Below are 25,380 nucleotides of genomic sequence, written 5' to 3' on the forward strand. Positions count from 1 at the left end.
GGAAAAATAAAGAGGGCTTTTTGTCTCTTGTTTGTAATTTTTTGAAGCTTTGAAAATGGTTGGAATGCCTCCATTGAAGGTGATGTGAGCTTGAATCCCCAAGAGTTTAGTTTTGTCAAGAGTGAGGAAATTGTGGGTTCTTCAGGAACTCGTGGGAAGTGTTTGTCGTGAGCTGCAAGGCGTTGGAGATTGTTGCTACAGGAATTCGTGGTGAACCCTTGTTGTTGTCGTGAACCTTTGTGTAGGTGTTAACTTGTGACAGTCGTGGACTGCATCCTTTCCATTGCTGCCATTGTCCCGAAAGAAAGCCATGCTTGAATCGACCAACCTTCATCATTTTTGGTTTGACTAGAAAAACTTGTTTATTTTGCTGAACTTGTATTGTGAGTGTTATTGTTTCTTGAATCCATTAGATTATTGTTGAGTTCTTATGTGTCTGGAATATTTGAAACTTGAATATCTTTTGAAAGAATATGAATTTGCGAAGTTATAATTTTTATAAAAGCTTGTGTGGTTGATCATCTCTCGTGTGTTGCCTATATTTTTTTCGATCTAACAGGAGTTGGGTTAAGGAGGAAGGGATATTGACATTGTAGAAATCACCTTTGAAAGTGTGTCTGAATGTAGGTTGAACTTTAAACACCTAAAGATAAAATTGGACCATAATTTGGTGTGTTTGCGCTCGCTATTTGATTTTTCAAAAATCCGGTCTTTGACCCATTCACAGTATTTTAGGTATATCTCTCTCAGTTTGAATTGAATCTATGCATGATTGGATTCATTGGAAAGCTGACCAATTTTTCAACAACTTTCATGTTTTATCCGTCGGCAGATTTTATTCCTAGTATCTGAAAACGGACCCGAACAGAGAGCTCTGCCATTCCCACGCCTGTGTTCTAGTTTATCAGTCAATCTCGGTGTTTGTGTGATATCTTGTCACCCCGGTGTCAAAAAATTGTGTTCTTAGATTCGTTAGAAAGATAATGAATATATCTTCAAAATTTGTGTTTCGTTTGTCGGCAGATTCTATTCTTACAGTCTCTAAAAACGGACCCGAACAAAACAAGCAGTTTCCTGAGAGACTATTTTACCGGCCCAACAGTTACGTCCGATAATCGTTGTTTCTCTGCACTCCGACATCAAAACAATTCCGATTTTTGGTGCATTGGAAAGATCATTTTGTCGTCTGCATTTTCTCAGTTCTATGTTTTTCCAAACTCCGTAGATTGATCTACTGTGTTGAATTCTAGTAGTGACACTCCCTGCCGTATTTCTGAAATCTCAATTTGAAATTCCGCAATAAAATAGTAGGTACGGTGTCTTGGTCGTGAACCGACTCATGGTCGGTCTGCACCAGTTGCACTATTCAACACAGGTTACATACTCAGAAAAATAGTTGAAAAATCGACCAAACTTTCAAGGTTTTCTAACTAATATGTTCTACTCCTGTTACTCATTGTTTGATTACATATAACAGAATTCATGGGTGTCACCCTACAGCAATCATAGGTTACAAACTCCATACTACCTACAATGGTACACACAAACACCCAAAATACCCTTCATGTTGTGTGGAGTTTGTGTAATGAAATATGCGGAAAAGTAAAGAGTGCTCTAAGCACTTACAACATCCACTAATGAACAAACAACAAGGGCTAATACCCAAACCCAAAGGAGACAACACAACATAAAAATATAAATGCCTCTTATTGAAAGAGAGAGAACTCTCAAGAGTGAAAAATACAAGAGGGGTTCACCCCTATTTATACACAAAAGGAGGAGTGGACATATGACCTTAAAAGAAGAGCCACCTAGGGGCTCCCATGGAGTCGTTGGGAGCCCCCAACGGTCACAAATGAGACCGTTGGGGGCCCCATCGACTCCATGGTGGGGCCCCTATTAGGTGGACAAAAAACCAAAAAAATAAAAGATAAAAAATAAAAAAAGAAATATACAAAAAGAAAGAAAAGAAACAAGTACCCTTATCGGGTACTTGTGAAATGACTAAAATACCCCTATCGGGTATTTTAGATTATACAAATATATATGTATATAAATATATACATATATATGAATTACATATATTTTAACACCCTCCCTCAAGCTTTACGGGGATATAACCGAAAGCTTGTTAAGGAGAAACAAAAACCGAGGAGCTGCAAGAGCCTTAGTGAAGAAGTCCGTCAACTGGTACTCTGATGTGACGTAAGGTAGTGCTATGGTTCCTCTTAGGTATTCATCACGAACGTAATGGCAGTCCATCTCAATATGCTTAGTACGCTCATGGAAGGTATGATTGCTTGCAATATAGATTGCGCTTTTGTTGTCGCAACACAGCTTCGAAGGAGTAGAGATGACAATGCCCATATCACTGAGGAGGCTTCTTAGCCACACAAGTTCCATGGTTGTAGTGGTCATAGCACGATATTCTGCTTCCGTCGAGGACAAGGATACTTTGTGTTGCTTCTTGCATCTCCAAGAAATCATAGAGTCACCTAAAAAAACACAAAATCCGGTAGTTGAGACTCGGTCATTGGGATTTCCTCCCCAATCTGCATCAGTATAAGCAATTAAATCAAGGGACGAGGCAGAGGAAAGAAAAACTCCCTTAGTTATGGTATTTTTTATATATCTGACGATCCTTAAGACTGCACTCATGTGCACAGTTGTAGGTGCATGTTGAAATTGACTGACAGAGTGAACGGCATGAGCAATGTCTGGCCGTGTGATGGATAAGTAGGTTAGAGACCCAACAAGTTGCTGGTAGGGAGTAGGATCCTCGAGAGGTGTTCCATCTTCCAACCTTAATTTTGCATTGATGACTTCTGGGGTTTCTGTCTTCTTATCGTCGAAAATACCAGATTTGGAACAGATGTCAGCATCAAGTTTCATCTGAGAGAGAATGTACCCTCGAAGAGAGTACGGCACTTCAATTCCTAAAAAATATCTTAAGAATCCAAGGTCAAACATATCAAAATTTTCTTTCAAAACCTTTTTAATATCATTAATGCCTTTCTCATCACTTTCTGTGATGATCATATCATCAACATAAAGTAGTAAAATAACTACTGAAGACCCTGCACTTTTCACAAACAAAGCAATGTCAGTATAACATGAACGAAAATTCAAACTTGTCATTACATTACTAAATCTATCATGCCAAGCCTTTGGGGCTTGTTTTAAACCATATAATGCCTTTTTAAGTTTAATAATTTTATTTTTACCAATACATACTCCTGGTGGGGGATCCATGTAAACTTCTTCATTCAATTCGCCATTTAGAAATGCATTCTTAACATCGAGTTGATAGATAGGTCATTTTTTCACTGACGCAATAGCAATAAGAGTCCTAACACTAGTCATTCTAGCAACAGGTGCGAAGGTTTCTTCATAATCTATACCATATTCCTGAGCATATCCTTTAGCTATTAACCGTGCTTTATAACGTTCTAATGAACCATCACTCTTGGTTTTAATTTTGAAGACTCATCTACATCCTATTGATTTCTTTCCAGTGGGTAACGAAGTTATTTCCCAAGTTTTTGCTTTTTCAAGGGCACTAAGCTCTAAGTTCATGGCTTCAACCCATTGGGGAATATTTTTGGCCTCATTATAGTGTGAAGGTTCATGAAATGAATGCAACGCAATTAGACATGCTCTATATCTAGGAGTTAGGGACTCATAGGAAACAAACCTATTAGGAGGGTTGGAGATCCGACTGGATCTCCTTAAAGATGTTTCTTCAATGTTGGATCCTTGAGAGTATTTTTCTAAGGCACTTATTTGAGTTTGTTGACCACGCCTAACATATGTTTGGATTGGTCTATTATTCTCATCTATAGCATTATCAAGAGGAATTTCCTCTAGGTCATTCAAAGACTCATTAGAGATTTCCTCTTCTTGAGGAGTCTCATCTTCTTGAGATAGAAGATCAAATAAAAAAGTATATTCACTTTCGTCAATATCTTTAGTTTTCACAAAACCATTTTCATTTTCCAAAAATGTTACATCTTTGGATACATAGAGTTTGTTATTTTTCAAGTCAAAACATCTAAAACCCTTTTGATTTTCTCCATAACCCAAGAAAACGCATTCAATAGCTTTAGGAGATAATTTGTCCCGTTTATGAATAAGGACAAAACATTTGCATCCAAAAACTCTTAATCTATTGAAGTCTGGTGTTCTTTCAAATAGTTTTTCGTATGGAGATGTATTCTGTAAGGATGAAGATATCATTCTATTTATTAAGTAAGTTGAGGTTAAGGCCGCTTCGGCCCAAAAATTCTTTGGAATTTCTTTGGAAATAAGGAGTGTCCTAGTGGTTTCCATGATATGTCTATGCTTTCTTTCGGCCAAGCCGTTTTGTTGGGGAGTCCTAGGACACGATCTTTGATGACAAATTCCATTTACTTCTAAATAGTTTTTAAATTCATTTGATAAATATTCTCCACCCGAATCGAATCTAAGAGTAGAGATATTACTTGAAAATTGATTTTTAACTATCATATGAAATTTTTTGAAAAACTCAAAGACTTCGGATTTTAAATTGAGAAAGTAAATCCATACATACCTAGTGTAGTCATCGATGAAAGTGACATAATAGGAGTATCCTCCTTTAGACATGACGGGGGAAGGACCCCAAACATCCGAATGGACTAACTCAAAAGGTCTTTTGGACACAAAAGTTCGGTTTGGAAAAGGAGTAGATTTCATTTTGCCAAAAATACAATTCTTGCAAACAAAATGTTTCTCATTACAAAATTTCTTTCCAAATGGAAAGGAGTACATTTTTGAGAAACTTGGATGTCCAAGTCTTTGATGTCAAATATCAATATTTTTATCTTGGACATGGTTACAAAAAGAGTTAATGGGGAGTTTCAAGTTGCACATGTAATAGAGATCTCCCCTTCTATGGCCTTGCCCAATCAGCTTCCGGGACTGGAGATCCTGTATAGAGCAATCCTTAGTTGAGAAGGAGATTTTACATCCATGATCGCATATTTGAGCAACAGAGAGGAGATTTAAATTAAGTTGAGGGTCTCACGTTTGGCACAAAGAAGTCTTTTGAAAAGTTTAAAGTTCCAAAACTTTTTACTTGTAAAGATGTACCATCGGCAGTTGAAACATAGGAGTTTTTATAATTATTACATAAATCGGAAAGCTCATTTTCAAGGGGGGGCATATGAAAGAAAGCTCCAGAGTCAAGGATCCAAGACGACATACCTGGAGGAGAGGAGGAAGCTACGGCGGCACCCGAAGTTGATGGAATCTTGAGTAGAGTTTGTAGTGCCTCCGATAGTTGAGCAAGAGAAAAAGAGTCCGTTCCTTTGATTGCTTCCTCTTTCTTTTGAGTAGCTTCTTCAACGGAAGCAACTTTATTTTTTGGTGCTTCATTCAACTTAGGGCAATTAGGTCTTATATGACCCGGTTCTTGACAATGATGGCAAATGGCTTTTCTATAGTTGCCATTATAGTTATTTTGCCTTCCAAAATGTGGAGGTTTGTAGGTTTTCATATGGTTGCTGGGTTTAGATACGGCCAAGACATCATTTCCTCCTTTAATCATGCCAAGACGGGTTTCTTCTTGGCATATTTCGGCAATGGCATCTTCCAAAGGAAGAGGCTTTGATCTATGTAGGAGGGAGGATCTAACTTGTTCATACTCGGGCCTAAGCCCATGTAAAAATTGGAAAAAGTGTTCTTTTTCCATTTGTTCTCTCCTTAATTCCACATCTATACTAGAAACCCATTTTGGTTCTAGCAAGGATAACTCATCCCATAGAGGGCCAAGAGTGCTAAAGTAGTCCCTAACACTCATTTCTCCTTGTTTGATAGTCCGGATTTTTTCTTGAAGAAAGAATTGACGAGCAAGGTCTTTTTGGGTAAACATACCTTTCATGAAGAACCATGCTTCATTTGCCATCCGAAATTTGGCAATGTTGGCGCAAATCTTAAGCTCCACATTGTTCATGAACCAAGCAAGAATCTTGGCATGCTTACTTTCCCAATCTTCTATTTTAGATTGGTGATCTTCAATGGCCTTCATGCGGGCATCTCTTTCAAGAGCTTTTTCTTGATCGCCTTCCATCTTAGTTAGTTGGAGTTGTGGTTCCGGAATGGTGCCCATAACGTATCCCCAAAGCTTTTTCCCTTTGAGGTTGTTTTCCATGACGGCGGCCCACATCATGTAGTTGGATCCATTGAGCTTGAAGGAGAGATCAATCTTTTGTTCTCCTTCCATAATAATCACACTTAAAAGGATAAAAGAAGAGAGAAACAACAAGAAACAAATATAGCTACACAACTAGCTATATTAAGAAGAAGAGCATACACAAGGCTCTGATACCATGTAATGAAATATGCGGAAAAGTAAAGAGTGCTCTAAGCACTTACAACATCCACTAATGAACAAACAACAAGGGCTAATACCCAAACCCAAAGGAGACAACACAACATAAAAATATAAATGCCTCTTATTGAAAGAGAGAGAACTCTCAAGAGTGAAAAATACAAGAGGGGTTCACCCCTATTTATACACAAAAGGAGGAGGGGAGGAGTGGCCATATGGCCTTAAAAGAAGAGCCACCTAGGGGCTCCCATGGAGTCGTTGGGAGCCCCCAACGGTCACAAATGTGACCGTTGGGGGCCCCATCGACTCCATGGTGGGGCCCCTATTAGGTGGACAAAAAACCAAAAAAATAAAAGATAAAAAATAAAAAAAGAAATATACAAAAAGAAAGAAAAGAAACAAGTACCCCTATCGGGTACTTGTGAAATGACTAAAATACCCCTATCGGGTATTTTAGATTATACAAATATATATGTATATAAATATATACATATATATGAATTACATATATTTTAACAGTTTGGACCCATGGGAACTGATTGAGCAAAAACACTCTGACATGCCTGAACAGGGTGTAAAATTTTTAAAGAAACAAAGACAAAAAGTGCAATGAAAGTGTGCAACCAGGTTGCACTATGGTTAGCACTGATTTCTTATTGGACAGGAATCAATTTAGTCAATTACAGTTCTTGGGGCAGAATTTATAAAAGAATCAAGTAAAAATTTTATTTGAAAAAAAAATAACTGTTATCCTTTTTGACAGTTAGTACTAAAAAAGAACTTTTGAAGTTACATTTCCAACCTGTGAAGGCCATCTTGTAGCCTACTGATGCCAAAAACAAGTGAAAACAAACAAACAAACAAACAGAAATTATTGACACGGAATGCATTAGCAATGCAGCATCTCAACATACATAATAATGGTAAACATATGTTCGTGCTTGACACTTTATTTACAGTTCAAGTTATGGTAACAACAATGGTTACCAGAGCAGGAAATGGCACACGAATCAGAATCAAGAAACAATAATTTCAAATTTTCGAAGGCTTTGGGAAGCAGGAAGCAAATAAGAAACAGTACAAAAAGGCGTTTAAGAAGCCATATGTGGAATTGTGTGAAAAAAACAACCATAACTCTGTGAAATACTGAGAAATCAATGGACATAAAGAAAACTTTTAAAAAAATGAAGATCACAGACAATAACTATAATTAACCTATTAGAAAATCTCTTGATCACTCATTTAAGAAAATAACATGCAAAGATACATTTAACAAAAGAACAAAATATCCAAAATCAATAACTTAATTAGCTGAAGTTGGACAGAAAACATTGAAATAATAAAAGAATCCATGTAACAAATACTACATTCTTTATAGCGTACACAAATTTAAGCAACTTCTAGTCTAACAATATCAGCCAGCTACTATATGACACTTTTGAACAATATAAAAGAAAACTTAAAGGTAGAAAGAGTTTTGAGGATCCATATCTTTGATGTATTGATACTTTTGAACAATACTACATTCTTTATAGCGTACACAAATTTAAGCAACTTCTAGTCTAACAATATAAGCCAGCTACTATATGATACTTTTGAACAATATAAAAGAAAACTTAAAGGTAGAAAGAGTTTTGAGGATCCATATCTTTGATGTATGATATCCAATGTTAACCTAAAGGAGGAAATACTTTCATCTAAAAGACAATGTTATGAAGCAATAACAAAATATACTTAATATTATCTCAATATTTGAAAAGATAATCTCACTTTCAAATAGTCATATCCGTTTATACTAACCATAGTCATATTTTTCAAATGTTTGCTAATGGAGAAAAACTTATGTGTAGAGTCATAATCCAAAGATATAAAGTAACATCCAGAGTAGGTCCAACATAATGGATCAGAGGATCTTTCTCTTTCCATTTCAATTTCCCCTTCTTTACTTCCTATAAAAGGGTTAGAGATTAGTTTGACGGATTGGAAAAACATGTGGAATCCCTTCATCCAGAAATTAAAATTTTCATATTCAAAAATTGTGCCTCCTGAGAATCAGAATCATTCATCAGGAATCAGGACTCCCACATAACTGGAACCATGATTCCTATGAAAGGGAATCAGGATTCCTGTATCATGGGAATCTATATTTTTGCACATGTCTCATGGGAGTAATGATTCCCATATAAAGGAATCAAGATCTCTACGCACAGGAATGATGATTCTCTTGCTTCCAGTTTTACTTTTAAGGAAGCATGGTTCCTAGTATGCCTGAACGATTCCAGTAATTTTGGTAACTATCACACTTGGAAAATCCTAAGCAACAAAATTTCTTCAGAGGTCCTATAAAAGATAGTTTCCTTGGCAAAATATATGCAGCACTGCGAGATAAATGAAGAACTAAATCTTCAGTATTCAAAAAATATAAAAAAAAAAATTTATTGTAGTGCATGATAAGTTAAAATTTTCCAAGGTTTTCTTGCACTGCATGATAAGTTACAATTCTCCAAGATTCTAGTAATTTCCTGCATTATTCTCAATTGTAAATTAAAAAACAATAGAAAATCAAGTGTATAGACAAATTAAAACTTATATTTTTCAAGATTTTGGCATTTGTTGACATGGTTTAAATTGAAGAAACCAATGAATGACGGAGTAAGCTTGTTTGGCCCCTCCAAGGCTTACAATCAAATGTTTTGTTCCCTCCAAAGTATATAAAATAAGCAACATGGTACTTTATTCTTCAACTGGAGATTAGCATCAGAGTCTACTTAGTTCTAGAAATTAAGATAATGTAGATAGTTCCACTAAGAAAACACCCTTTGAAGCATAGGCGTCAAGCCACTTTGACTTGTAATATAATGTAGAGTTACCGAAAGCTTCTTAGATAGGTGGGAAGTGCACTTCCTGGAAACTTGCTTCGGAAGCGCAATACTCCTCGCTTCTGAAACTTCATCTCCCACACCTCTCATATGCTTTCCACACACTTTGTCCATGCTTTTTATATGTTCTCCCATGCTTTTTTTCATGTTTTAATGTGTTTCCTCTCATGTTCCCCATTTACTTCTTGTGTGTTTTCTCTAAATTGATAGTCATCATATTTAGATTTTGACACAATTTTAATTTTTATACTAAAAAGTCAAGAAATTTAAGTATAATCATTTTGATTTTAGTTTTTATTTGTGTTCTATTTGATACCCATTCAATTTTTATTTGTTCGCTTCTTGTAAATTTTAAAATGCATTGCTTCTACTTCCTACATCATTTCCCGCATCTGCTTCCTAGACTGGAAACCTTGATAATAATGTTACAATCAGTTTTCATTGACCTATTGCTAGATAGGAAGATTGTTTATTTAACATAACCAGCCTATGACAACGAAAACATATAAAAATTCTCCACCATATTCGAGCAAGAAAAAGACAGTAACATAGATGGTCACTTTGTATCAATGATGCCACTAAAACACCAAAAAAGACTGAAACCATGAGGCGCACACTGGCTTAATGTGTCCGGACCCTGTTATTGGTCCACATTAGTGTGTCCAGGTCAAAATAAGATCCATCTGATGAAAGGTTCAGCAGCCGATTCCTACATTGAGGAATCAGGTTTTCTCTGCAGCTTCTTCTCTCTCTCTGTTCTTCACCCTTCACGCACGATAAACTCTGGTTTTACAAAATCTAACATGGTATCAGAGTCACGCTAGAGCTGGATCTGGGATTGCTTCCAAACAAGTATGTCTAAAAGATTCTTTAGTCTCAAAAGTCAGAAAATCGATTTCTTAATCTCTTCTTCTTCCTGTTAATCCCTTCTTCTTCCTGTTAATCTCTTCTTTCTTTTCTTCTGTTAATCTCTTCTTCCTGTCATCGTTACGCTGCGTCTCCAGTGAGCTCGCTCCTTCGGTACCCCTTCTCTTTGTGTGTGGAGCACATTAATAACCCACCTTAAATCAACTTGCTGATCAGAATCAAATCTGATCAGGTAATCGGCTGTCTATCAACCTAGTTTTTCTCCTTGTTAATCAGATCTAATCAGATTCAGATCTGACTCCATCTGTTGTTTGACATTTCATCTTTGAATGTTTTAAATCGAAATCGGGTCTGAGCCTCTTTTATGTGCTTCTCTCAAATTTCCGTACTTAGTGATTACTTTCTTTTATTCATATCTTCCTTCCTTTATTCACATCTGGATAATTACATATCTGATCGGAATTAAATATTTCATCTCAATTAGATACCAGATTTGATTTGTTTCAGTTTTCTTCTCAATTATTGTTTATCGTCTTCACATAGCCTGGTATAGTTTATTTCAAAAAAAAAAGGGAAGTTCCAGTTACCTTCTAGTCATCTGTGTGACTATTGTCAGCAGGCGGCAGCAAAAAAAAAGGTTGAGGGAATTTCCTTGAAGTTGAAAGTTGTCTTTCTATATACTGATTTCTTAGCTATTATCGGGATGTGTGTTGGACACATTCTCCTATTCTTATAATAAAACATGGATTCATTTACTTCTCAGTCCGGCCTTTCTTCAAGCTTTCTTAGTCAACTCGTGTCTGAAAAATTAAACAATTCCAATTTTCTGACTTGGAAGAGGCAGATCATTCCTTTCATTAGGAGTCAGGATCTTTCTGGACATCTGGATGGATCTGTTCCAGTTCCTCCAGAGTTTATATCATGTGAAGAAAAGGACAATAAAGGAGCATCTACCACAGTATATGTTAGAAATCCAGAATTTGTGTCTTGGATGAAAAGAGACAAGGCACTAGTTGCTTACATTACCTCTACATTGTCACAAGAGGTGCGTGTGGCAATTCTAGATGACTGCACTGCCATGCAACTTTGGGAGAGACTAGTTCAGACATATTCACAGGTTTCTCATGTTAGGATTGTATTTCTTAAAAGGGAATTTCAGATGTTAAGAAAGGACTCCATGACTATCATGGAATACTTAAACAAAATGAAGATCATTACAAATCAATTAGCAGTGGTTGGGTGTGCAGTGACTGATAAAGATATGGTATAACAAACTCTGAGTGGATTGGGGCCTGACTATCGTATGATTGTTACTTCCTTGTTGTGTCTACCTGATCTGCCCAGATTTGAAGACCTGCATGCAAAACTACTTTAATATGAAATGAACTTGAAAGGGTTTTCTGAAGAATCACATATGCATGCAGGGACGCAAGAGGTCCTTGCCACAGGAGTAGCCTGTGGACGAGGACGAGGAAATTATGATGTCAAGGGAAGAGGAGGCCAAGGAAGAAGCGGACAAGGAGGGCGTGGGCTATTACCTATACCCAACATACAGCCCAACTCACAACGACGGAGGCCAATTCCTACTTGTTTTCTGTGTAATAAAAAGGGGCACATCAAAGCTAACTGTTGGTTTAATCCCCTAAATAAAGGAAAATCAGTACAAACTGAAGCAAAGATAGAAACAGACAGCACAAAGGTCAACGGAGAAGTCAAAGAGTTGTTATTGTCAGCCCTGGCAGGATTAACCTAAAACAGAATGAGGAAGGTACTTGGTATGTGGACTCTTGGGCAGCGACTCATGTTACTGGTGATGCAGGTAAGCTCCTAAACCTTGTTCCTTACATTGCTAGAAATAGTATAGTCACTGGGATGGATCCCACCATCCTATCTCTCATATTGAAAATTTTGTTATACCCATGACAAAGTCCTCTCTCAGTCTTTCAAAGGTTCTTTATGCTCCCAACATCAAGAAAAATATTATTTCTGTTTCCAAGCTTGTTGATAATGTCAATGCTTCAGTTGAATTTACTCCCTATTCTGTTCTTGTCAAGGATCTCTGCACGAGAGAGACGTTCGCTAAAGGAAAACGACAAGGCAATATGTATGTTTTTCAAAAAGATCCTTTTGCTCGTGTTCGTCCTGTTGACCCAAACTTGAAGCTCTCCTCATCGTCGTCCTCAGTGGTTCCTACATGTGTTTTTAGTGTCTCTGAATCTAATAAGCCAAGTCTTTGGCATGGTCGTTTAGGTCATTGCAGTAGTAGTTTCATTGAGAAGCTTGTTTTAAATAACCTCATTCCCAAGTCTAGTTTAGGAATAAATGTCAATGGCAACAAATGTTCTAGTTGTCTCTTAAGTAAGAGTCATGTTTTACCTTTTCATTCTATCAATAAAAGAACTTCAAGACCCTTTGAGATTATCTCTTCTGATGTTTGGGGGCCTGCCCAGTTGCTTCTTTATCTGAAACTAGATATTATCTTATATTTGTTGACAGTTATTCTCGTTATACTTGGATTTTCTTTATGAAATACAAGTCTTAGACCTTCAAGTTGTTTCAAAATTTTCACTCCTTTGTCAAGAATCAATTTTCTGAAAACATTCTTTGTTTCCAATGTGACGTAGGAGGTGAATTCTCTTCAAGTGATTTTACTAACTTTCTTCAAAGTAATGGAATAAAGAGAAGGGTGTCTTGCCCTCATACACCTCAGCAGAATGGGATTGCTGAAAGAAAGCATCGTCATATTGTTGAGAGTGCAATGAGGATGATACATGATAGTAATCTTTCGATTACTCTATGGACAGAAGCCTTTCATTCAGCAGTCCATGTGATAAATCGATTGCCCATGACTATTTTGGAGAACAAATCTCCTTACTTTTCCCTATTTGAAGTTCATGATTTGCGCGTGTTTGGTTGTATATGTTATGCTCATATTGACAGTTCAATGAGACATAAGTTTCACGACAAGGCCTTAAAGTGCATGTTTGTGGGATATGCAGACGACTATAAAGGATACAGGTGCTATGAACCCATGAGCAAGCGCATCAAAATATCAAGAAATGTTATCTTCGATGAATTGAATTTTGATCATCGATGCATTGCTTCTGAATCAAATTCCCAAGTTGAGGTCTATCATCCTTGGTTGAATTCTAAACTTTTCTTCGGTATTAGTAATATTTGTTCTTCGGATTGTGATCAGAACGATAAAGGATCTATCTCTGCTGATAGGCTGATTGCACAAGAGAGTACAGAGTCATCCTTTGGTCCAGAAAGGTATAAAGGTCTAGTTTATACCCGACGAGAAAAGGATGCACCCACTAACTTTAATCAGAAAATGGATACACCTTTTACATCCACTCCTACCTTTGAGGTTAGTCGACCCACCCGCTCTCGTCATCCGATAGAAAGATGGGTCAGTTATGAAAAATTTTCACTGGACTTTCAACTTTTTCTAACTGCTTTGAGCAAGGAAGATGAGCCCACAACATTTTCTCAAGCAGCAAATTCTAAAAGATGGGTTGAAGCTATGAATGAAGAAATGGAGGCTCTACATGAATGTGGTACCTGAAAAGTTGTTCTCAGACCACCTGACAGAAATGTTGTTGGGTCGAAATGGGTGTACAAAATAAAGTACAAACCAGATGGGACTATAGAACGGTACAAGGTGAGACTTGTCGCAAAAGGATTTACCCAGGAGCAAGAATAGGATTATGATGAGACTTTTAGTCCAGTTGTGAAAATGGGGACAATCAAAGTCATACTATCTTTAGCGGTTGAACATCAGTGGACAATTAGTCAACTTGATGTCAAAAATGCTTTTCTCCATGAAAATTTGAAGTATACATGGAACAACCCACTGGCTATGCAGAAGGCAATCCTACAAAATACGTATGCAAATTAAAAAGAGTGATATACGGATTGAAGCAGGCATCCCATTCCTGGTTTGATAGTTTCTCTCTTAAAATACAAAAATATGGTTTTAAGCGATCTCTCATTGACCATTCCTTGTTTATATTCAAGAACCAAGATGTGGTCACTCAGTTGTTAATATATGTGGATGATATTGTCATCACAGGTAATTCCAAAGTTCATATTGAGGAGGTCAAACATCTCTTGAATCAGAGATTCAAAATGAAGGTTCTTGGGAAACTGCGATACTTCCTTGGAGTTGAAGTTGATAGTACTTCTGAAGGAATGACTCTCACCCAACATAAGTACACTCTTGATGTTCTCACTAAGGCAGGTATGAAAGATTGCAAACCCTTGGGAACTCCAAGCGTCCTTCACCAGAAACTCAGTTCTCAAGATGGAGGTCTATATGAGAATCCTACAAAATATCGCAGCATAATAGGCATGTTGCAATATCTTACTTTCACTAGACCTGACATTGTTTACTCAGTAAATCAAGTCTCTCAGTTCAAGCATGAGCCGCGTGAAGGACATATGGAAGCAGTTAAACGGATACTTCGGTACTTGAAGGGAACGGTTGGGGATGGCCTTTTTTATAGAAAAAGGACAAATGAGCAAAATGAACATGAAATTATTGTCTATACGGATGCAGACTGGGCGGGAGATCCAGATAAACGCAGATCTGTATCCGGCTATTGTGTGTTTGTTGGGATGAATTTGGTATCTTGAAGTAGTAAGAAACAAAAAGTTGTTGCTAGATCAAGTACAGAAACCGAGTATAGGTCAATGGCAGCCGCTACTACTGAAGCTACCTGGATTAGGCACTTACTGACAGAAGTGGGAGAATCGATCTCTCGATCCCTCCTTTTATGTGATAATCAAAGTGCCATCAATATAAACTTTAATCCCATTTATCACAGTCGTGCCAAACACATCGAAATAGATAAACATTTTGTGAGACAAAAGGTAGAAGAGAAGGAGATTGAACCTGAATTTTAACGGACTACTGATCAAGTGGCTGATATATTCACAAAAGGATTGACCAAAGACAGGTTTTGAATGTTAAAAGGCAAGTTGTTCATGGTTCAAAACCATGCACAATTTGATGGAGGGTGAAAAGGCGAGTTTGGATCACGGGTCAGGGTCCAGACCCGTGACTGTGATCACGTGTTATATCCCATGTGTTATATTCCTTCATTAATGGCACATGTGTTATTATATTCTGTTGTAAAAGGGTATTTTGGTACCCTAAATCTTTGTATCAGAAATAGCATATAATGAAAGGTGCAGCAGCCGATTCCTACATTGAGGAATCAGGTTTTCTCTGCAGCTTCTTCTCTCTCTCTCTCTGTTCTTCACCCTTCACGCATGATAAACTCTGGTTTTACAAAATCTAACAAAAATAAGATCCATCTGGTAAGGCGGGGGACTGCAAATCCTTTCTCCCCAGTTCAAATCCGGGTGTCGCCTGATCAACACAACAAATGGCTCGGAATCCTGCTTCGCTGATCTGATATAACTGGCCTGATTCTTGCCCGGCGGACGAAAAGAACTGTCGATACTTTATTTTATTTATCTTCAGAATCAGCTTCAAAATACACAGGTTCTATGAAGGAAGGGCTGTAAATCTTTGCTCTGAGGATCCAGAGGGGCTTGACTTATAGGAAAGACTATATAACTATCAATATTTCCTAATTACCTTACCCTACCAGTACCCTACTAATGTCCACTGTAGTGTCTCCTGATTCAGTCGTGAATTAGATCTCGCTGGGATTCGCCGCGGGGGAATCCAATTAGGGGTTGTGGAGGGGGCTGCAGATACTTTGTATACAGACCATACTCGCGATAGGATTTCAGTGCTCAGCCAGTCATTCAATAGTGAATGGTTGACTGAACCCTATAGAAGAAAGTAAAAAAAAAAAAATTTGTTGTGGTAACCCCCGCAATGTAATAGGGTGTCTACCGACTGTTTCACAGAAACAGAGATAGTAAGGTTTAGCTTAGATCAAAAGGGAGAGACAGTTATCCATCTTGATGTATATATGTAGATATATTTTCCCTATGAAACGCAACAAAACAAACAATAGGTCTTACTATTACAACATGTTCCATTCCCTTAGTAACATCCCCTTGATACTTCCAATGGGTAACGTGTATCTGTTGCGCTTGTGCTTAATTCTTCCTCACCACAAATCATAGGAAATATAAACTTGTTACAAGTGGATCCATTGGATCGGTTTGTCAATAACTTTAAGTCATAATCTCATTTTTTTTACTCTGCACCACCAATTCCCCTATTATTATTTTAGGGATCAATAATGGAACAATTCTTTCATATTCATCGAGATAGGGGGCATGATTCACATGGATATAGTAAGTCTCGCTTGGGCTGCTTTAATGGTAGTTTTTACGTTTTCCCTTTCACTCGTAGTATGGGGAAGAAGTGGACTCTAAGGGTACTACTAATTGATTGTAATTGAGTTGAGTAATCAGCTTGTATCAATTTATTAATTTAATAATTAATAGATTAAAGATTAATTAGATCGTTTTATGTTTAAATAAACATATCTTCCATCTCAAAATTCCACAGAAATTTAGTAATTAATTACCTTTAACCTTTGGATCCGCTATTTCAACGCTATTTCAATTATTCCCACGTTTGTATTTAAAAAATCAAAGCAACTCACCGGATAATGATAGAAAATTTAATTTTTCCAATCGAATTCATTCCTCCAAAATATTCCATTTCATTTTGATGAACTCGTTCTTACCATAACATTAACATCATTATGGATATTACAATGAGGAGCAACAATCCCTATTTTATTTGTTTCCCTCTTTACTGTTCAAAGGGGGAGTCGTTCTGCTATTATGTAGATACAATATCTACTTTATACTCTATGTCATAGGGATTCGGCTAGGAGGGTGCCGCACCCGCGTCGACGTGACTCGACGCGGATGCGGGTGCGGCACCGGGTACGGTCAACCCGATCCTGGGTGTGTTGACCGCACCCAAGATCATTAAGGTCCATTTTTTTAAAAAAAAAAAAATTGCCCAAATGAGCTTCGAAATTTTTTTAAAAAAAAATTATGCAGCTGACAGGATCATTAAGGTCCATTAATACTATTTTGCAGTTGTCAGCTGATGTCAGCAGCTGTGCTGACAGCTGTCTGTCAGCTGCTGACAGCAGCTGACAGCTACAAAAAAAAAAAAAGCCGCCTATTCCCCTACCCCCTTTATATATATATATATATATATATATATATATATATATATATATATATATATATATATATATATATATATATATTACATTTTTGCCCCTACCGCACCCCCGCACCCGGGTTTTTTGGAAGTGCCGAATCCCCGCACCCGCACCCATGTGACATAGTTTATACTGTAGGTGACCCAACCTAGTGGTTGTATAAAGAGAGGCTACGCATAAGAAAAGAAGAGTGCCCGGTGATCCACATATACTTACCTTAGACTCCTCGGATTTTATTTATTTATGCTTTATCGCCTCACCATCAGGGTTCAAGCATGAAAAAATCAACGGGGTCTACTACCCATTTTCCAGATACGAATAACTTACCATAGAACTCCTTGGATCATCTAGTAAGAATCATCCAATTCACAATTATTTCTTTTTCTTCGGAATTGAATTCTCAAAAAATTACCTTGCCTTTCTTTTGTATATGCACATACTACTCCTCCACTCTTTCGCAATAGTAAAATAAATTAGTTCTACTACTTAATCAATACTAAAATCTATCCTGATTTCTGATTATAATTATGAAAGTTATTAAGTTAAATACTTAAATGAAAGTTATTAACTTAATTAAAGAGAAACCTATGAATTAGAGCAATTACAATTAAGTTATTAACGTTGGATTATTTCGGATTCATCAAAATACGAATGGATGGGTGGAGCAAAGAGATAGAATGGGAGTGCTATTTGAATCTACATTCTACATATATAATATGTGATTTATATAATATAATATGTGATTTATATATATATATATATATATATATATATATATTGTGATAATGAATTTATGGATTTGCATCCACATGTATGTAGATACATATTGTAGATTGATCTCTATCAATTCCATATCTTCATACAATAGATAGTACGGTAGAAAGGTTCATATAGTTCTCCCCAAAAAAAGGGGGGAATGCACATCTGTTTGAAACATTTCCCACGTCAATGTTTTACGTCTTTGAGCCCGAATCGACCCTTTGATTATATCCCGACGAAAATCCGATTGTTGCGAGTAACGTATCAAGGCCATCTCATGTTCTTCTGCTTGATCACTATTTTTTGCTTGATCACTATCAGTAGTATTAATGATATTAGTATCAATATCCTCATCGGTATCAGTATCAATATAAATTACCACACGTTTAACTTTTCTTGAACGAATCTCGTGATCATCTGTGGGTTCTTCCTCATCATCTTCTTCTTCCTCCTCCTCCACTTCTTCAAAATCAAAATTGGCATTCAGTTTGTATAACCATCGAGGAACCTTTTTCTTCATTTCTTCAATTTTTATTGATTGATTACTAATTTTTTTATCATTCGGATCAGCTCTAACCATATCGAATAGAAATTCTACTTGATTTTCTGAATTAATTTCTTTTTCTTCTCCCCCAAAAGCAAATTGTTTGAAACGAGTTCTTGATTCCTCAGTTTCTTCTGTAAATTCACCAATTGAGATTGATGAATCGTCAATGCCTGCAGATGATGATTTTACATCAAGTTTATATATTTCGTGTTCAAATTCTCGATAATCCTTGGAAAGGATACCATGAATCTTATTTATCCAAGAAATTTTGGTAGACCCCTGTGTGGAGGTGATTGAATCATTCCTAATTGAATATAAATACCCTTTTTTTATTGTTCCACGATAGGGTCCGTTCAAAAGAGGATCATAAAACTTAAGTAAGCATTCTTGTTCCTCTTCATCATTGCACAATCTGGCCCTTTTTCAACCACATCGAGGATAAAAGATCCTTTGTCTATAGCTTCTATTCGATTTATGAATTCGTTCCTTAAGTTATCTCTTTGTTTTTCAGTGGTCGAAACCCATTCATTAGACAGGTCCTCCGCAGGTAGTTTTTTCGTTGTGCGAAAAGACATCTTTTTTTGTATCATTTCCAAAAAAGTAGACAAACTGGGTGGATATGTGAAAGATATTATTTGTTTTCCATCACTTGCGCATGTGTTAAAAAAATATTGAGACATTTCATTTCTTACAGCATTTGAAAATCGATCGTTTTCTATATATCGCAGGGGTCGATTCCATCGTTGATAATCGAAAAGAAGAGACAAAAGGGATTTTTCAACCCATAAGAGTTCATTCTTTTCTTTCTCTTTAAAGCCGAATTCATCTTTTTCCTTTCCACTCAGCCTGATTTCCTCTGTTTCATATATCTTATAAGGATTCCACCTTCCTTCCAAAGAAATGGAAAGGTCTTCTTCCACGGATCTCTCTTCTTCCTGCTCTATCTTCTTTGTTTTAGAAATTGTTTTCATTTCTACATCTCTTTCTTTCTCAGTTTTCTTCTTTTCTTCCCCCTTTGAACTTTCTTTCAGTTTCTTAGTTATAATAGGTGATGGCATTCTTCCTAGATAGCAGACACATGTGATAAATAAGAGAATACTAAAGATTTGAGAGACAAAATTTCTCTATTTTGACACGATACTTTTTAGATCTAAAAAGTGCATTAGATCTCATTTTTTCCCATGGCCAAGATAATACTAAGCCAATAGATTTCATCAATAAAATGTGACCAATTAACCAGCCAAAAAAACTACTTATTACAAATAATATCTTATTTTTGCATCGAAACATAGAAATGTCGACTAATTTGGTTAATGTTGAACTTGGTAAAATAAAATGGTTAAATAATTGAAAAATTAGATTATTCAGGAATACGTATTGAATGCTAAGGTTGGGAATGAAATTCCCGTGAGTAGATCTATGATCAAAAAGGGATTTGTGATTGTTCCAGAAGAACAAGAAATGAAGCAAAAGATACGGTAGAACTAGGACAGTTAGTGTATGGGGTCTACTCAATGCTAGATGCAGGGGCGGATAATAGGTCGATATGAATATTATAAACTGTCCCATAATAAAAGCGGTTGTTGCTGATACCTCTTTTTCGCTCCCTTCTTTCATAACCTGAGTTCGTAGAAGTAAGAGATAAGAGGGACCTATAGAAAATGTGGTTAGAAATCCATAATAAAGTCCGACCAAAACGACTGAATTAACTATATTCATCCATAATAATAATAGATTACCGAGTAGACTATATTTCAAAATCATTCATTAACCTCCCCTTTTTCTGTTGCAACTTATCGATTATTATATGATAATTTCTTAACTTTCCATATATAGAAAATAGAAACAGATAGACTAGAAATGACATCTCTTATGCCAATGATACCATCTTCTTCGATTGAATGACATTCAAACCAAAGAAAGGGAACTGAATGGAATTGGGATATGGATGGAATATAATGAAATAGAGCCCCTTTGGGGTTCCCTATGAAATGAGGCATGGAACGGAGCCACTGCGAAGAAGTTCCGGGAGTTATGAAGGAAGCTCCGGGCTCATATTGGTCATGGGTTGAGAACGGGAGTTAAACTCTATGAGATCTAATCTCCCGTTGTTCCTCAATAGCTTAGTGGTAGAGCGGTCGGCTGTTAACCGATTGGTCGTAGGTTCGAATCCTACTTGGGGAGATTAATGAAGGGGCTCGCTTTGACCGTTACTAAAAGGACAGCTATTCGAAATCTTAGCGAAACACTTGATTTGTTATCTCATGTCTGCTTTTCGTGAAAAAAGACCAATTGAAGTGGAGGGTTTCCTCAAACAACAAGGAGTTGAGGCAACTATTCAATCAAATGATATTGAGCATGTTTCCCATCTCTTCTCGAGAAACAAGTGGGATATTTCTTTGCAAAATTGTGCTCAATTTCATGTGTGGCAATTCCACCAAGATCTCTTCATTAGTTGGGGGAAGAATCATCATGAATCGGATTTTTTGAGGAACGTATCGAGAGAGAATTTGATTTGGTTTGGAGCCCGTTGTTTGAACACCGGTTCATACACAAAAGGCCTGCACGATTTTGTCATTTACCCCTTCCTAAAAACCATGTTATTTATCATGAAAAAGAATATGAATCAAAGATGCAGACAGATTTGAACCTCATACTTGAGGTTAGCAAGTTTGTATTATGAAACAAATTTACTGCTCTACTCAGGAAGAGTGATTATCTAAAACACTATTGCTCTTACCTCCTTAATTTCTGTAAAACCTTAATCACAATTTGTGTGTGAGGCAAATAGATTAAACTGATCCCGACACGCCCAAACATGAGGACAAATTGCACTAATCATTGGCACAGATCACAAACTCAATTTAAGGATTTCTCACATTTACAAAACCCGAGTTTCCAAAACCCAGATATGTATGGATGCATCTCAACTTGAAAATAATGTAATAGTATTAATGATAGCAACAGCAATCATTTTCCTCTTCCACTTGTAGAAAGAACTCAATTGATGATCATATAACTGAACTGCATATAGCACTATAAAGAGCCTATTCATCACAAAATGTCATACATAGCTCTAATCATGTCAAGAAATATAATAAACAGATAGGGGTATATATGCATCAATTATAAAAAAACACCATTCTACAGTACAATCTCGACCTGGCATTCAAATATCTCATCATCAAAAACCAGTAGCCAAAATCCCAAATTCAAGTCTCCATCCACCACGAAAACATAAATTCTAGGAGAAACCCTAATTCGCAATCTCGTTGATCATCCCCCAAAGTCAAGAAAGAAAACTCAAATTAAAAATGAAACCCCTAATCCTCACTCCCTTTTCTTTTTTTGATAATCAATCCTCACTCCCTTTTCTACATTAACAAAATCCTAAGTTGTATGTGAACGCAGTAAGTCCCAAACTATTGAAAATGTTCCCCAGTTTCCGGTTCTCAAATAAACCCTAATCTCCAACCTCGTTCCACCAATCCCCAAATTGGACAGAAGCTATAACATTTATCTGACACCCTAATTCTCAGTCATTCAGATTACCCCTAAAATTCAACCCAAAAAAAAAACACTCATTTACTACATGTAACACTAATTCCAGACCACCAAATGCAGCAGAAACCTCTAATCAAGGAGGAAAAAGTGAAAAAAGAAAAAGGGATCTGGTTACCTTGTTGTGCATGAGGATGGCGCACCCAGGCTCGAGCTGGTCCTTGTCGACGAAGGAGAGGATGCCAACATAGTACTCGGGGCCCACAGAGGAGGAGACGACGGCGTGGTTCTCGTCGATGAGCTCCTCGAGGTTTCCGACGCTCATGGGGGAGCCCCGGAGGTCGTCGACCTTAGAACGGTCCTCCTCGTTCTTATCCTCCTGGGGCCTAAGCCGCTCCTGGTTGGTGACGAATTCCTCCTCCATGAGGAGGTAATCCTTGATCCGCTCCAGCTTCAGCAGCCGCAGCTTGCACTTCGTCAACGGCGTTACCGTCGGCAGCCTCGCCGCCGCCTCCGGCCCCTTCTGCTTCCGCTGCTTCCTGCCGACGCGCGCGGGAGGCACCGCCGGCTCGAACTTCTTCTCCTTCTTGTCGTTGTGCTTCCGGTCTCTAGAGACACCCTCCTTGTTCAGGCCGCCGGGGGATCCCTGACCCATCTCCTCCGCGGATTCACTGCACGGGACGAGAGGGGGAAGAAAGAAGAGATGGTCGGTTTGCTTGAGAGGGAGGCTTCCGTGTTACTTATAGTTGGATCGGACCCGTTAATCGCATTTCACACCAGCCCGATTGATATGGCTCGGTCGGAACCTATGCTACAGAGAGACGCCGTTTTGATAGCTAACAGATGACGAAGAAACGCATTCAATAAGACGTTGACGCAGACAGTGACACTTATTAAATATAATTTTAATATTATTTAGTATTCTTTAATGCGTGTTCAAATTCGTTAAAGTTAAGATCAAATTCAAATTCTTTTAAGTCCATCCCCATCTCCATCTCATCTCCACACGGGTTTTGATTTTCACCCAATCTTCTGTTCATTCCTTGTTCCATGTCTTTCATCCCTGCCCTAAATGAGGCGGGTTAGGATAGATTTAATTATAATTGGCAATAATTAAAGGGTATTTTTGAAATAGCACTCTTTAGTAGTGACAATTACAATTAAACTAATTGAAGAGCATTAATGGATCAGATTTGTCGTGGTATCCAAACTTGATTTTCCAGCATGGACATAAAATGTTGATCCAATATTTTTCAAAGTCAAACCGAATCCATCATCTGTGGGTCGAGTGTGTGCTATGGTTTTTGTTAGATATGCTGCCAAACCTATTTTTAGATGACCTCTTAAGCTTTGTATTAGTCCCACCATAAGATCCAATTTTAAAGGTTTGAAACTTGAATATGAAGGGAGCCTAAGGTTAGCAACAGACATGTAATCTAGTTTGAGCCTTACAAAGCAAGATGATCAAATATATGGTTCTTATCCAAGAGAGGGTTTGGACTCAGATATGATATGAATGGAATCAAAGGCTTGCTGGTCACCTAAGGACATGTGCCAAGGTTAGAATAGATTGTTATAGGACAAGGAACAATAAAATAGGTCGTTTGAAGGTTGAGAAAGTCAAATAGTAAAAACAGAGTTTTTCGGGTTAATCAATTAGATACAGTTTTCATTTTAAGGCTATAAAAAATAATATAATGTAACATGTGGTTTGGTTATAGGTCTAAGAAACTAATATCAAAGGGTTAGCTGAGTTAGGCATTAGAGAAGGCGGTGAAGATGAACCACGACTGCAGAGGCTTGTAAATCACTTTCTCGAGTAATGTAGTCTTCTTGGATCTCTAAAAGAAAATACATGAAAGGCTTGGGCCCTTTACATAGGCTGAATCCACTATTATACACATGGTGTCAGGTGAGACCAGAGAGAAAAAAAAAATGTCAAAGAGGTAGGAACGTCTAATAGGAAAAAGAGAGAAAAGAGGGTGTTAGAGGGTAGGGATGCGAAAGAGATAGGAGAAAGAGAGGGAGACTATAACACCCCAAGATTTTTAACCGAGAAATTTTGAGTAATTTTTTTTTTTATCAACAAAAACATTTTTCAACATCTTAGATCAAAAACCTTGGGCGAGTTACGGGTCGGTCACTCACACTCGTACTGGATTTTTATAAAAAGGGAATGTAGTAATTTAAACTTTTATTGTAGCTCATAGAGTATTGTTCAATAAGCAAATAACCAATACTAAAGTTTATAAACAAAATAACTAAAGTTCCAAAATCCAATCTTCAAGAAAGGAAAATGGTTTGGCTTCCTGACTTCGCCATAGCTCCCCGCCATCGCCCCATTAACTCATTCAATTCATGTAATTGTGTAAGAGGTCAAAACACCACCTCACTAGGAATACAATAACAAAATACATGTATATGAAAATAGGCATACAAGAAACATCATTTTGCAAAAATAAACAAATATTCATGCATTTGATAAATCATAAAATCACTGAAAAACTCAATTCAATACTTATGCATGATCAAGGATGTTATGCATGACTTACCAATGCAGTAGAGTATCCATCTATGACATGAGTGGCTTAAGCTTCTTTCATTTAGGTGATCTTTCTTAAATGATGCATGTGATGCTTTTGACAGAATGTGCAATACACTTTTGTTCCTCTTGTTAAGAGTCTCTGTGGGTATGACACAGATAATATCCATATTAGAGACACGACCATGGGATACATTCAAACAATTTATGTCTTATTATCTTGCCCTTGCATATCCTTTCGGGCCCTGAGTGAAGAACGAAACTTATCGAGAGAGAAATCCTAAGACCCTTAACCTGATATATCATTCTTTTTCTTCAGCTAAAGCCTTATTTACTACCACCCCGCAACACCAGTGATTGTTATCCCCTATCTTTGTGACTGGAGAAATAACTCTTTGTACTTTACAATACCCAACAAAGTCAATCATATTGCTTACTCTCTCATTGTAAGCAACATGAGAACTAATATTCACATTCTCAATTAACTAATTCTTATGACATATGTACTTAAACATTACTTTCAATGGCTTCTATAGGGCACAAGTACGCATGATTTTCATCTAACTTATGAGTTAATTTTGATATTTCACTAAAGTGTCTCAGAATAAAGCATTAACACATATTTTCTTTGCATTCATCAATTAACATACATGTGTCTCATGTTTTTATTATTATAATAATTCACATTGTGTGTTGATCACCAATTTGGTTGTCAAGCCATATGCATCACATGCATAAATAACTTTTCTTACTTAAATAAG

The 25,380-nt window shown here is 37.1% G+C and overlaps 1 protein-coding gene and 1 non-coding gene across 2 annotated transcripts in view; one reads left to right on the forward strand and one right to left on the reverse strand.

Moving 5' to 3' along the window:
• LOC149837335 (26S proteasome regulatory subunit 4 homolog B-like) overlaps positions 1-22,793 on the reverse strand; it is a 36,200-nt gene extending 13,407 nt beyond the window's left edge. Inside the window, exon 1 of the mRNA XM_090007344.1 lies at positions 22,256-22,793. Coding sequence (XP_089863470.1) covers positions 22,256-22,732 — 477 coding nt within the window. The 5' untranslated portion in view covers positions 22,733-22,793. The remainder of the gene's footprint in view (positions 1-22,255) is intronic.
• TRNAN-GUU (transfer RNA asparagine (anticodon GUU)) lies at positions 20,689-20,760 on the forward strand. Its single transcript has one exon. It is a non-coding gene; the product is annotated as a tRNA-Asn (tRNA).
• Positions 22,794-25,380: the final 2,587 nt, after the last annotated feature.

The sequence above is a fragment of the Nuphar pumila genome, chromosome 5 (assembly GCF_984573655.1).
Source record: "Nuphar pumila chromosome 5, dmNupPumi1.hap1.1, whole genome shotgun sequence".
Taxonomy (NCBI): Eukaryota; Viridiplantae; Streptophyta; class Magnoliopsida; order Nymphaeales; family Nymphaeaceae; genus Nuphar; species Nuphar pumila.